Raw genomic sequence first — 14,255 nt, 5'->3', positions numbered from 1 at the left:
TTTGTTACTTAATGTAATACCTTGTAAAAATTTAGAAAATCAGGTTTCTGTTGCCTAAAATAATGTATTTTAGAAAGAAAAATAACCACCATTTTACTTTTTTTCTAAATGTTAATATAATTCTTGAACTGAAGAGTTTTAAAGGGATGCTTTGCAATGTGATTGAAGTCAAGAAAGGTTTTCAAAGGGATTATAAGCTGCTACAGTATTTTACTTCACTGGTTTACACCGTGAAACAATTGAAAAAGATGGAGAAGATTACTTTGGCCTATTTTGGGAGACTTAATTTCGTGAAGTTCTAGTCCAATATCTTAATCCAAGTGATGCCTTCTGCTGTTCTCCCGGAGATCACCAACGTTTACTACAATATACTCATTTTCTTGCTAATTATATGCTTATTGTTTTACTCTGGGGTATATAATTGCTATATTAATTCTTGCTGTTGTCAAAACACGTTTATAACTCTCTAATGCTAAATGTCATTAAAACTATGATTTAAGCCTAATAGTCCCATGTATTTGTTTTAATAGATGAAATCATGGGCAATGTGACATATAAAACATAACCTTACGATTTCAACTAGAAATAAAGAATATAATTACTCTTTTCTAGGCACCTTACTTGGAAATAAAGAAGCAGATGGATAAACAAGACCCACTTGCACATCCTCTTCTTCAATGGTACAAAATTGACTCACATGTGATGATAATTGTTAATCTACTAAGTTTAATGAATAATCACATCACCAGTGTAATATGGTATAAGCTCATACTAAGAATTAACATCAGGGTTGACATTTGGAATGCTGTTGTTTCTAGACTATTTCTGAACCTCATTCGGGCCCTCTGAAAACACTGGAAAGAATCCATCTTATTTGTACAACCTCTGATCTCATTTTCTAGTGAAGATTTGGTCTGCTTTCTTCTGGTATTAACAGGTTCAAAGGCCTGCAGATGAGTGCTTTGTGGTGGCCATTCATAACACAATTTTAAGAAGAAAAGTTCTGTTTGATTACCATGTCTAATACATGTAATTGTTTCTTATTTTAGGGTTATTTCTAGTAATAGATCACATATTGTGAAGCTACCAGTGAACAGGGTAAGTGTCTGTGGGTTCCTTATTATTTTCTCATTTCTCATTACTCGTATTAGCATTTTAGGTGGGCGTCTCCTACCCAAATGTAGGTGTCTACATTCAAACGAATCACATGGACTCCATTAATAGACAAGAGAGATAAACAGGCAGTTTCAGGTTGTGACTCACAGAATCATGTTGCAAATATCTAAAATAGGTGAAAGGAATAATGCTCAGAAAAAAAGCCTATTTGAGGTGAGTAGCTCAAATACAAGTGCCTCCCTTGTGGTCACCTGAGATTGGGTGAGAATAGCTTCACTATTTGTTACCATACAGAATATTGATACAGAATTGTTCAGAAAGCAGTGCACACAAAAATGGTGTACCAGGAGATCCACATATGAGCACACCTTAAAAAGGGTGTAGCTCTTGAATTTTAGAGAATCACTTCTGAGTGTGTGTGCTTCTGATCCTCCGATTAAGGGCATAGTAATCTGCAGCCTTTCAAATCTGAACTTTAATTCAAAGCCAGATCTGATCAAATTACTATAATGCAATTGTTCAATTTAATTACTTTTCTAGAGCCATATTAGGCTGCAGTCTGTTTCAGAAACTTTCGTATGTTTCATAAACTGAAAGACATCTTTACTGTTTGACTTCAGGTTAAAATGAGGGTAATGAGACTAATATCAGCTTAGTTCATGTAGTTATGTAGATGCAGACATGTATTGTGTGAAACAGCAGGGTATCTTAAGGACTATTGTTATGGAAATGCAATGCTTTTGTGTTAATTGACTTCTTCTCACTTGTGGACTGTTACATTTTACAGCAACTAAAGTTTATGCACACTCCCCACCAGTTCCTACTTCTCAGCAGTCCACCAGCCAAAGAATCCAATTTCCGAGCTGCTAAAAATCTCTACGGAAGTACCTTTGCATTTCAGTAAGTACATATATTCATATTAATCAAAGATAATGCTGCTTTTTGTTCTTAGCATTTGAGGTTTACAGCTGACAATTTATTGTTTTAAAGGATTACCGATTTAATTTTGCATTTTACACTGTGGATTTTAATACTTTCTTTTTCATTTTTTCAGTGGTTCACACATTGAAAATTGGCATTCCATCCTGAGGAACGGCTTAGTTGTTGCTTCCAATACAAGGCTGCAGGTAAATAGTAAGCTAAACAGACTTCAGCTAACCTGTGAATGCTTGATTACATACTGTCTTAGACAAGTTTTCAGGGGCTGTGGTGCTTGTAGTCATATAGGTGGAAAAAAGGGATGATTTCAGATACCCTCTTGTTTGATCGAAAAGGTACTTTTCTGATGCAATTAAAATGAAATAATATGTCTACTAAAATGGCTAGAAAATCCCAGTGCTGGAATCAGTGTTTCAATTTTATATTGCAGAGCAGCACCTCCAGGAGGCTTAGCTCGGTACTGCACTAAAGAGGTTTTAGGATTAAAATTTAGAGCTACATAAACTATCACCACGCTGTCGGATCCAAGATTTACAGGAACTGGCTTTACAGCATCTTCTCTCCTCGTTTCCTTGGGAATGGAAATATGAGTGTACTGGCCAGGAGAGAGCTATTGCAAACTTCCTTTTGTTTTCTCAGACTGAAGTATCAGACCACTATTGCAGAGCAAAGGAGGCAGTACCAGAGAGATGGGGGAGCTGTAACTCAGAATATTTTAGCATCAGAGTTTTGACAGCTCTTCCCCACAGCTGAGTCCATGATACCTTGGAGGAGGATCACAGGGTGCTGCCTAAGGATTGGGGTACAGGAGACACTGAAAAAAAAGAAGTGGAAATCTCCACTATTCCTCTTAGTGGTTTGGGTACTTTTATTAGTACCCCTGGAAAAGGCTTCCCCATGAAAGCAGGATTTGCACACCAAAATTCACTAACGTAATACTCTTTGTTTATGCTTATTTTTTGTTGAGGGTTGAGATACTTAGGAACAGGAGGAAGCAGTAAAGCCATATTTTGTGAAAGTCATCATCTTAGATCTCTCACACACCTAAGGCATATACTGAGCCCAGTTCATCCTATTTACCCTACTACCAACCAGTCAGGAAAAATATCTGTTCACCAAAGATCCTATACCACACTGAAGAAGTGAAAGCATGTTTGCATGCTCCTGTGATAGTTCTGGCCAACTGCAGAGACAATGTAAACATCATTGGATCAGAGGAAAGAAATAAGGGTGAACATGACTCTGAAGCACAGTGGTCATAACGTCAGCTTGGGTGGGAGGTACACTGGGTGCTCATTTGTGTTCCAATACACTTGGTGTTTTTTCTCTAATGGCTTTTCTACATAATGCAGTCAGTCCCTGGTGAAGAAATGAAACAGATACTTCCCTCTTCCTAGACAAGAAAATGACTGCAGGGCTAATATAAAGTCCTCACTTTTGTTGCTTAGCCCAAGCTTCATGACATGGAACAGTGATGGTGAATAAGTCTTCCCTTTCCTCTGTTATTTTCAGGCAACTGGTAGATCTGTGGCTAAAGTGCAGTCCTGCAGTGATAGGATATACATGCCTGACTTGGCTCAGACAAAAGCTTGATTGAACCCATTGCTCCAGTACTCAAGCCAAACTAGTGACTAAGTTTTTCTATAGCATATGACCAGTGTCATCACCATTTCTTCATTTCTTACATTAAAGAAGACAAAAGCAGCTACTGCTGCTTTTGATCCACAGAGGTAGACTTAGGCTGTGCTACCTGCCAAGGTTTTCATGTGAGACACAAGCTGAGCTTCCTCAGCCTTGTTAAGGCTGAGGTGTATTCAACCATGTACAGAAGCACCCTCTACAGTAATGTTAGATTTGAAAACAGAAAATGCAATTTTATATATAAATCTGATGTAAAATTATGTTTGGGCCTGTTTCAGAAAGTCCAGTATTTTAGTTGTATATTAGTGGCTTAATTTTTTTAAAGACTTCTTTGAACACCATTTATTACCAGGCAATAAGTTAGGGCAGTGGGGCTGATGCTTATCTACATTGTGACCCATTAGCATTAGTATTATTTTGCCTAGATAATCAAATTAATCTTAAACAATCACTCTTCTCTTTTTCAGCTCCATGGTGCAATGTTTGGAAGTGGCATCTACCTTAGTCCATTGTCAAGCATATCATTTGGTTACTCAGGTGATATTTATAAATCACTCTAAAGCTGGACAAATATAGGGGGGTATCTTGGTCTTAGTCTACTACTTTTCTTATCAGCTTCACTGTTTACAACACTTTATTAAATTTTATTTTTGTTGACCAAGATTTAGTTATTCAAAAAGATAAAATCTAAATTCCCTTATTAAATACCAGTTATCATTTTCCAGGGTGCTGAGTATCTTGAAACTGTACTTGAAACAAATAGTAGCTAATCATGGATGCTGTGTGTAATGGAGCGTGTCTTGACTATGCAGCAGAAATCCAGCTTTGTGATTTTTTGTCATTATCTGCCTAAGTCCATCTTAGCACTATCTACACATTCATGGGCTTTTACAACCTGATCTGACAAAAGCTCATCAGTAGACATGTTCAACTGTGTATATTTAAGATTATTCCCCAGTATCAACATGTCAGGATTACATAGAGTGTACAGGACAGTGTGTTTGTTTGAGCATGAGAAAAGGAGAGAACAAGATTTGTCCTACTAGTAGATCCAAAATTGACTCACGCAGAGTTTTCCTTATAAGAATTAAATCATAAACAGAGGCATAATAGAAACAAGGTAAAATATGGTGACTTTTAGGTATGTTGTATTTGCAATTTCCTTGCATATGAAAGTGCTGGTGTAGTTGAAAGTGTGTTTGTGTACAAGTAGATATTAGATTTCTGAGAGTTTTATTTGTGATTTCTAATTTTCAGTATTTTTAGGTAATGGCAAAATTCATTTTAAGAGCTCAGCATTTTTTGCTACTATTTTTTAAATTTCAATATCAACCATCTCTAAAGGCACTTCTAGTTTTTCAGAGATTATTCAAGTATGGAAGCTTATTAGGACTCAATAAGCAAGGTGCAGTTTCATTATCTAACAAATTGCCCTTCTGTTTGGACAGCACTGCTTTGTCAGTTTCAATGTGTTTTTTCTCATCTCTCTACCTTTCTTGGTCATCCAGTCTCCTCCAGAAAGAAGACCTGTGCAGTATATAACACTTGATGTCAATAAAAAGCACAGAGGAGTGATAGACTCCCTGTTCCTTCAAAGAGTTAAACTTCCCCATAATTCACTCTGTGTTTGCAAACTGCCAAGAAAATGGGGTACCGGAAAGGCAAGGAAGCCTGTAGTAGCATGCAATATAGGAGTTTTATATAAACCAACATGATAAAAGAGATCTAGGGCACAAATGTATGTGTTTTGATTTCTGAGATGGAAACTGGATCCAATGTGGCTGACAACTTAATACTTTCACATGTAGATAAATCAATTAGACCAAGGCAGACTTTGAAACTTTAAGCAAAGTAACTACTCCTAACAATTAATTACTTTCATTAAGTCTAAATAAAGTGTTAAAGGTTAGTATATGAAATTATTTATTTTACAATTCCCACCCACAGTAAATCAGACTGTTGCTTCAGCCTCAACAGTGTCAGTTTGACTCAAGACGTATTGACATGCAACTCTGTTAAGCAACCACCTAGGAGCATTCCTGAGCTGAATTCAGTGACATTTAAGCTCATATTTTTCTGTTGTTGCAGCTACTTGATTCTAACTTGACTTTCCTAAGGTCTTTGCAGTACCTGTGGATGTACTGGTAATTTGCAGGATTAAACTGATATATTCTGTGACAAAGTTAACTAGCTTTTTGGGTGCCATGCAAAGGACTGTGATTCCCATTGTGTTACCTGTTTCATTCTCCACAATTAACTTTTTTTTATAGTATTTATGTGCCAGGGAGTCTTACATGGCTTTAATATTCCTAGGGATGAACAAGAAGCAGCAGAAGGTGTCAGCTAAGGATGAACCAGCTTCAGGCAGTAAGGGCAGTAATGCATCACAGGTACAGTACATCAGCCATCTCTAGGAAGATCTATGATTTTATACTTGGGAACTTAATAGCTGAAAATGAGGTAATATATCTTTTGTGAAAGCTAACAGTTTTATTTTATTAAAGAAATCAACAACTTCAGAGACTTCAAACATCAAATACAGCCCAACTAGTTTTAGTAACAATTTGTGGAGTATAGTGCGGGTCTTGTGCCTTTCTTTTCCAAGCAGAATAATTTGAAAAGAGTATGAAAATGAAATATAGATTGCATTATGACCCTTATCAGGGCCTTGCTTTCTGAGTTTTAGACTTGCAGAAGAATGATGCAAAAGGAATTGAGACCAGTTATTGATGGAAAATGAGTAGCACTTCACTTATAGCAAGTCAGATTTTTCTTTTTTGCAATTTTTATATATTAAACCATTACAATTATTCTTTATCTAAAGCGAACTCATAGCATTTGTGTGTAGGGCTAAATTTTGAGAAAGAAATCTAATACCTGTCTCCATAATTAACACTTAGAAATTACAGTATAATCTGGCTTTGGAAAGAGGTTGGTATGTAACAGCAGAAGCCCTCAGAAATGGTACAGCCAATAAAATATTAGGGTAGTGGTCAAAGAATTGTGATCAAATGAATTTTTTTTTTTTTCTGCTATCAATTTGTTTATCAGTAACACTCTGATGTTTCTAATAACATTATTAATTCTATAATAGTTAGGAACTTTTCTTTCTACATAAAGGTGTTCAAATCTGTCTTACAATAAACCAAACAAATAGTATAATGTTTTTAGAAATTCTTTTTCATTTAGAAATATAATAGAAGCAATTTAGAAAGACTGCCTCTTTGTTCATTAATAAACTACTGAAAATAGAAGCCCTCTACTTTGTTACTTTTTCACTCAGTTTGTATTACTGCACTAATCCAGTTTTCTCATGTTTTTACATCTCAGTCACAGAAGAAAGGACAACAGTCACAATTTTTGCAAAGCCGTAACTTAAAATGCATAGCCTTATGTGAAGGTAAGCTGAATGCCCTTGAAAAATTGTTTTAGTCACGGACACAGTGTTACTGGATGCAAATCAGCAAGACCTTTAGTTCCAGTATTGGTTGTTTTTAGGTAAGAGACTACTAGTAGGTGTGCAAATACTTGCTTAGTAGCTGGCTTTATCTTCCAGTTCAGAACATTTCCCTCTTCAAACAAAATCTGTAATACATGCAGATTTTTAATGAAAGAACCATATGCACATAGTGACTGGTTATCTGGCCTGTGTTTCAAATGTGTTCATGTTCCTAAGCCATCAGAATAACCCAAGTCATTGCCTTTGGGAGCATTGATCTGCTGGAGGGTAGGAAGGCCATACAGAGGGATCTGGAGCAGCTGGATCATTGGCCTGAGGCCAATTGTATGAGGTTTAACAAGGCCAAGTGCTGGGTCCTACACTTGGGTCACAACAACCCCAGGCAGGGCTACAGGCTCGAGGAAGAGTGGCTGGAAAGCTGCCTGGCAGAGAGGGATCTGGGGGTGTTGATTGACAGCAGCTAAAGATGAGCCAGCAGTGTGCCCATGTGCCCAAAAAGGCCAACAGCATCATGGCTTGTATCAGGAATAGTGTGGCCAGCAGGACTAGAGAAGTGATTGTGCCACTGTACTCTGCACTGGTGAGGCCCCACTTTGAATCCTGGGTTCAGTTTTGGGCCCCTCATTATAAGAAGGACATTGAGGTGCTGGAGAGAGTGCGGAGGAGGGCAAGGAAGCTGCTGAGGGGCCTGGAGCACCAGTCTGATGAGGAGCGGCTGCGGGAACTGGGGCTGTTTAGCCTGGAGAAAAGGAGGCCGAGGGGAGACCTTATCACTGTCTACAACTACTTGAAAGGAGGTTGTAGCATGGAGGGTGTTGCTCTCTACCCCTGAGTAGCAAGTGACAGGACAAGAGGAAGTGGCCTCACATTGTGCCAGGGGAGGTTTAGATTGGATGATGGGAAAAATTTCTTCACAGAAAAGGTTGTCGGGCATTGGAACAGGCTGCCCAGGGAAGTGGTGGAAGCACCATCCCTGGAGGTGTTCAAAAGGCAGTTAGGTGAGGTTCTTAGGGACCTGGTTTAGTGCTAGAGTTAGGTTAGGTTATGATTGGACTCGATGATCCTGGGGGTCTCTTCCAGCTGAAATGATTTTGTGATTCTATGATTCTTTATTTGAAACACTAACTTCCCACTTTCTAGCTCTTGACAAATGCATTAGACGCCTAAAAGTCAGAAAAAAATAGCTTTCCTATTGAATTTCCAAATAATTTTTCACTATTCATATTGTAACCAGTCTGTTCTATCTTGACTGCTTCAGAATTTCTGTGAAGTTAAATCCAGGGCGCATGAGTACAGTCATTCTTGAAAGACTTGAGTGTTCTTTTAATAACTAATGAAACGTCAGCAGGTTTTGAGAACAAAGAACTATGAAATTTGAGTAAGAATTGTACCAGTAATTGGTAACTAGCCTCAATGGCCAAAAAAAAAGAAATTGTGTTAAACGTAGTTTGCCCTTCATTTGGAGTATTGGTTTATTTTTAAAAGTAAAAATTAAGCCAGACAGTGGGAAATACATTATTTCAAGACTGAAGCTTGAAGCTATATATGCTACTTTATATATATATATATTTTATCAAATATTCAAGTGAAATACTTAATATTATTAAGAAGATGTCAGTCAACATGAAAATGCAATACATAAGTTTAGTTCTAAAACTTTCAGAAGATATGAAATGAATCTAAAGTTTACTATAGTTTGCTTGGCCTTTAGTGTCCAAATTTTCCAAATAAAAGTTTCATCTTTCACCAGGACTTTTTCATTCATATCATTCTTTCTTTACATTTATTTATGGATTATTTATGTTATAAGGGTGAATTTTGAATATTTGATAAAATGTATTTTAGATCATTCATATACACTTCATTTTTCTGTGAAAAGGAATGTTAAGAGAAGGTGGTCAGTATAGATTTTGAATAAAATTAATTACAAAATACAAATATTTGTTAAAAATAACATTTGCTGGAAGAAATAGTATAAAAATTGAATATGTACTTATTCATAGTAGCGTTAGACTAGATTAGACTACACTAGACTAGAATAGAATCAACTGTTACAGTTGAAAGGGACCTACAATGGTCATTTAGTCCAACTGCCTGACCAGTTCTGGGCTGATCAAAGGTTCAAGCATATTATCACAGTATCACAGTATCACAGTATCACAGTATCACAGTATGTTTGGGATTGGAAGGGACCTCAAAAGATCATCTAGTCCAATCCCCCTGCTGGAGCAGGAACGCCTAGGTGAGGTCGCACAGGAAAATGTCCAGGTGGGTTTTGAATGTCTCCAGAGAAAGAGACTCCACAACCTCCCTGGGCAGCCTGTTCCAGTGCTCTGTCACCCTTACTGAGAAGAAGTTTTTTTCTCAAATTTAAGTGGAATCTCTTGTGTTCCAGCTTGATCCCATTACCCCTTGTCCTATCATTGTTTGCCACCGAGAAGAGCCTGGCTCCATCCTCGTGGCACTCACCCTACTTATAAATATTAATAAGGTCGCCCCTCAGTCTCCTCTTCTCCAAACTAAAGAGACCCAGCTCTCTCAGCCTTTCCTCATAAGGGAGATGCTCCACTCCCTTAATCATCGTTGTTGCCCTACGCTGGACCCTCTCCAGCAGTTCCCTGTCCTTCTTGAACTGAGGGGCCCAGAACTGGACACAATATTCCAGATGTGGTCTCACCAGGGCAGAGTAGAGAGGAAGGAGGACCTCTCTTGATCTACTAACCACCTCCCTTCTACTACACCCCAGGATGCCATTGGCCTTCCTGGCCACAAGGGCACAGTGCTGGCTCATGGTCATCCTGTTGTCCACCAAGACCCCCAGGTCCCTTTCCCCTACACTGCCCTCTAATATGTAATTTCCCAACCTATACTGGAACATGGGTTTTTTCCTGCCCAGATGCAGGACTCTACACTTACCCTTGTTAAATTTCATTAGGTTATTCCCCGCCCAACTCTCCAGCCTGTCCAGGTCTCGCTGGATGGCAGCACAGCCTTCTGGCGTGTCATCCACTCCTCCCAGCTTAGTGTCATCAGCAAACTTGCTGATAGTACACTCTATTCCCTCATCTAAATCGTTAATGAATATATTGAATAATACTGGCCCCAGTACTGACCCCTGAGGCACTCCACTAGATACTGGCCTCCAACTAGACTCCGCACCATTGACTACCACTCTCTGGCTTCTCTCCTTAAGCCAGTTTGTAACCCACCTCACTACTCTATTGTCTAGACCACACCTCCTCAACTTAGCAACTAGGATGCTGTGGGAGACTGTGTCAAAGGCTTTACTGAAGTCAAGGTAGACCACATCCACCACTCTGTCATCATCCATCCACATTCTCATAAAAGGCTATGAGATTGGTCAAGCATGACTTACCCTTGGTAAAGCCATGCTGACTGCCCCTAATAGCCCTCTTATCCTTGATGTGCATTGAGATGGCACCAAGGATAAGCTGTTCCATTACTTTCCTAGGGACAGAGGTGAGGCTGACCTATAAAATGCACAAGGATGTCGCCAATAGTTTGAATTCCTGGATTTGGGATTGGAAACGCCAGATCCGAACTCCTCTGTTCCTGGGTGGCAGTTCTGTACCCTGCCTGCCGGCCACCAACACCAATGGGGACTATAAAATACCTTGAGCTGCTGTTTTGTAGCATTTTGATTGTGTTGCTTCTGCTAAGTTTGAGTCTGCCGCAGAACAGCTACGATGTGGCCTCAAGTCATCAAGGGCCTTGTCCCAACACCTCTTAAACACTGACAGGCTTGGGGCATCAGGCACCTCTCCAAGAAGCCTCTTCCAGTATTTGACCACCCTCTTGGTGAATAAATGCCTCCTAATGTCCAATTTAAACTTCCCTTGGTGCAGTTTTGAACCAGTCTCATGTGTCCCGTCACTGGATAGCCGGAAAATTATGTCAGAACTCCGCTCTCCACCTCCCCTCTTCAGGAAGCTGTAGAGCAATGAGGTCACCCCTCAGCCTCTATTTCTCCAAACGAGACAAGCCCAAAGTCCTCAGCTGCTCCTCACAGGATATTCCTTCAACCTTTTCACCAGCTTTGTTGCCCTCCTCTGGTCGCATTTAAGAACCTTCACATCCTACTTAAGTTGTGGGGCCCAGTGCTGCTCACAGTGCTCAAGGTGAGGCTGCACCAACACTGAATCCAGCAGGACAATTGCCTCTCCTGACCAGCTGGTCATACCATGTTTGATGAACCCCAGCATGCACTTTGCCCTCTTGGCTGCCAGGGCACACGCTGCTGCTCATGTTGAGCTGCTGTTGACCAACACTCCCAGATCCCTTTCTGCAGGGCTGCTCTCCAGCCACTCATCTCCCAATCTCTACTTGTGCTCGGCGTTACTCTGTCCTGGGTGCAGAATCTGGCATTTGGACTTGTTAAATTTCATTACTTCCCAGTGCTCCCATCTACTGAGATACCACTGCAAGGCCTCTTGTCTATCAAGAGAGTCAACACCACCTCCCAAACTGGTATCATCAGCAAACTTGCAAATGGTGCATTCAACTCTTGCATCCAGATCATTTATAAGTATATGGAACAGCACTGTCCCTAGAATAGAGCCCTGAGGAACACCTCTGGTGACCAGTCACTAGCAGATGTAGCCACATTTCACTACAACCCTTCGAACTCTGTCCTTCAGCCAGTTCTTTACCCAGCACACCATGAACCTGCTCATCTCACTGTTGGACAACTTGTCCAGAAGGATGCTGTTCAAATCCATTTATAGAAATATTTTCAAATACAGATTGATGGTGTAGCTTCTACCTAGCAATAAAAAGGTTTCTTTCCTGTGTTATCCTCATTCTGCTACTGAACAACATATCATCAAATACATTGCTGTTTTCTAAAAAATGAGCAAGTTTTGGCAAGCTTTGTGATCCCCTCGAGTTGTAATTGCTAGGCTTAATTTTTTAAAATATTTTGTAGTAGTGCAAATACCAAATTTGTCATATCTCAGTTTCAGGCTTTGTCTTTAATGTCTTATTTTTGGCTCGGCCATCATCAAACAGAAATAGATTTGTTCTAAAGGCCGACTAGTTGACTCAGGTCCTCCTTAACAGCCCTATGGCCATTTAAAATCAGTTTTTAATAAATACAATTTTTCATTGCAGTTAGCAGCTGTGTTCCATACACCAAGCATCTGTATTTTCTGGAAAATATAACATATTCTGGAAACAAGAATCAAGTTCATCTCCCTGTTTGTACTAGTAGCCAATTCAGAGGCTACCCCATACCACAGACATGCAGTAGAAAACTTCATCTTCCCAGAAGGCTATTTAAGGTGTATAAAAAAAGCAAATCTTTTAAAGGAGTATTTTTGGGGCATGTTTTCATCACTGTGAAATTTATATTTTCCTTGATAGTGATAACTTCATCCGATCTGCACAAACATGGAGAGATATGGGTAGTTCCCAACACGGATCACGTGTGTACAAGATTTTTCTTTGTGTGAGTACAAAGTTTCTTTTAACATTCAACTTCTGTTCGTCGTAGACCTTTTTGCTCATGTGCACTCCAATAGTTGTAACTGAAGTAGGTAGAAGATGTTTCTTACTAATTCTTTAAAGTATCGCTTCATTTTTTATCTGTCTCTGTACTTTTGTTAGGAAATGTATGAATAAGCTAATTACAAAGGTTTAGTAGATGTTTTAGTTTAGAATAAATGAATGGAGAGATAGTAATTTTTCACACTCTATAGCATGACCTCATCATACAGTAGCCTATCCATGTATCGTAAAATATAATTTCTATTTGACTTTATACATTAAAGCTGAGGAATTCATTAAAGACTTCCTGACTATGACGTAAACATTTTCCCTCTCATCTATGAAACGTTAACACATAGAATAAGCACTCTTGATTATCAAATGAAGCAGAGTTTTGGATGTTTTTATGTAGATCAATAAAACACTAATTTGATTTTATTTTCTATACCATTTTTTTTAGTTATGAAGATGGTCAAGTGGGTGATACAAGCATAAATACACAGGAACCAAGCATTCATAAAGAGATTCTTCGAGTCATTGGCAATCAAACCGCTACTGGTTAAAAGGACCACTCTTAAATAAATGTGATATGGAAGCCTTCCTCAGTCTCAAAGCTGGATTTTGAACTGAAGAAGATGCAAAAAACTAATTTATTATTATTCTAAGCAAATTAACCCTTTGAATACTTAATGTTTTCTTACTTAGTGTTTCTTATCTCATCAAAATACCTGAGATGGTATGAATTAGCAACTGTAGGGGTGCAAAGGCTATTAATATACTACACCTAATAATAATTAAACAGGCATTTGGGTTGCTCACAATAAACAGATTTTAAAAAGGAGTTTTGTGCCGATATTTTTATATTAAACTTCAATTGGAGGTTTTAGTACTGTATATTGGTATTTTAAATTTAGAATGACTGAATTATAAGTGAGGGGGAAGATTTTATGGCAAAGCACCTGTATTATGCAGGATACTTTGCAATCAGTAAAATATTCTCGTATTTATCACAATAAAAGGTTGTCTGGAAAATGTCAAATTAAAGAGGTTGCTTACCTGCAGCTATCTTTGATTCATTTTATTTTACACAAATGCAGCTAGGATTTAGAGTCAAAGGTTAAAGCAACAATTTATTTTTATTTAATGAGTGAGAGAAAGCAAAAAGTAACTAATGTGATGGTATATGTCCAGTTTTCTTTATCTTCTCTGGAAACACTACCTTATCCATTAAGCAGCTCAACTGCATTTTTTTAATTACAGAAGCCTAGCAAACATCTGGAAATCCTGAAGCTGCTAACTTCCTTTTTACATTTTTTTTTTTATATACTAGATTTTATAGTTTCTTTAGATCAACAATGTTCTTTAATGTTTTCATCTTAATTTCTGTGAAACTGCTCTGTGCTTAAATTTAGCCACATATTTAAAAGTCTGTGCTGAATTAAGGCTTTTACGTTATTGAGTTGATTATTGGTACATCAGAAAATACAAAAAAATGCAAAATTTTACTGCTTTTCTCTTGGTGAAATATTTTTATTAATTTATTCCTAGGGGAAAACAAGCCAATTCAAATCTGTCCTTTAAATTAGCAACTGTT

General features: G+C 38.3%; 1 protein-coding gene across 2 annotated transcripts in view; it reads left to right on the top strand.

Moving 5' to 3' along the window:
* PARP8 (poly(ADP-ribose) polymerase family member 8) overlaps nucleotides 1–13,224 on the top strand; it is a gene marked incomplete at its 3' end in the record, with an annotated part of 122,478 nt that extends 109,254 nt beyond the window's left edge. For both annotated transcript variants that reach the window (XM_080362292.1, XM_080362291.1), the window contains 9 exons: nucleotides 613–680; nucleotides 1,050–1,098; nucleotides 1,904–2,016; nucleotides 2,171–2,243; nucleotides 4,164–4,233; nucleotides 6,010–6,086; nucleotides 7,027–7,096; nucleotides 12,539–12,623; nucleotides 13,122–13,224. In XM_080362292.1, the coding sequence (XP_080218418.1) occupies nucleotides 613–680; nucleotides 1,050–1,098; nucleotides 1,904–2,016; nucleotides 2,171–2,243; nucleotides 4,164–4,233; nucleotides 6,010–6,086; nucleotides 7,027–7,096; nucleotides 12,539–12,623; nucleotides 13,122–13,224 (708 nt within the window). The remainder of the gene's footprint in view (nucleotides 1–612; nucleotides 681–1,049; nucleotides 1,099–1,903; nucleotides 2,017–2,170; nucleotides 2,244–4,163; nucleotides 4,234–6,009; nucleotides 6,087–7,026; nucleotides 7,097–12,538; nucleotides 12,624–13,121) is intronic.
* Between the last annotated feature and the right edge of the window lie 1,031 nt (nucleotides 13,225–14,255).

Source organism: Nesoenas mayeri (assembly GCF_963082525.1).
Source record: "Nesoenas mayeri genome assembly, chromosome: Z".
NCBI lineage: Eukaryota > Metazoa > Chordata > Aves > Columbiformes > Columbidae > Nesoenas > Nesoenas mayeri.
Note: the sequence above shows the minus strand (reverse complement) of the source record. Positions and strands in the feature narration are given on the sequence as shown.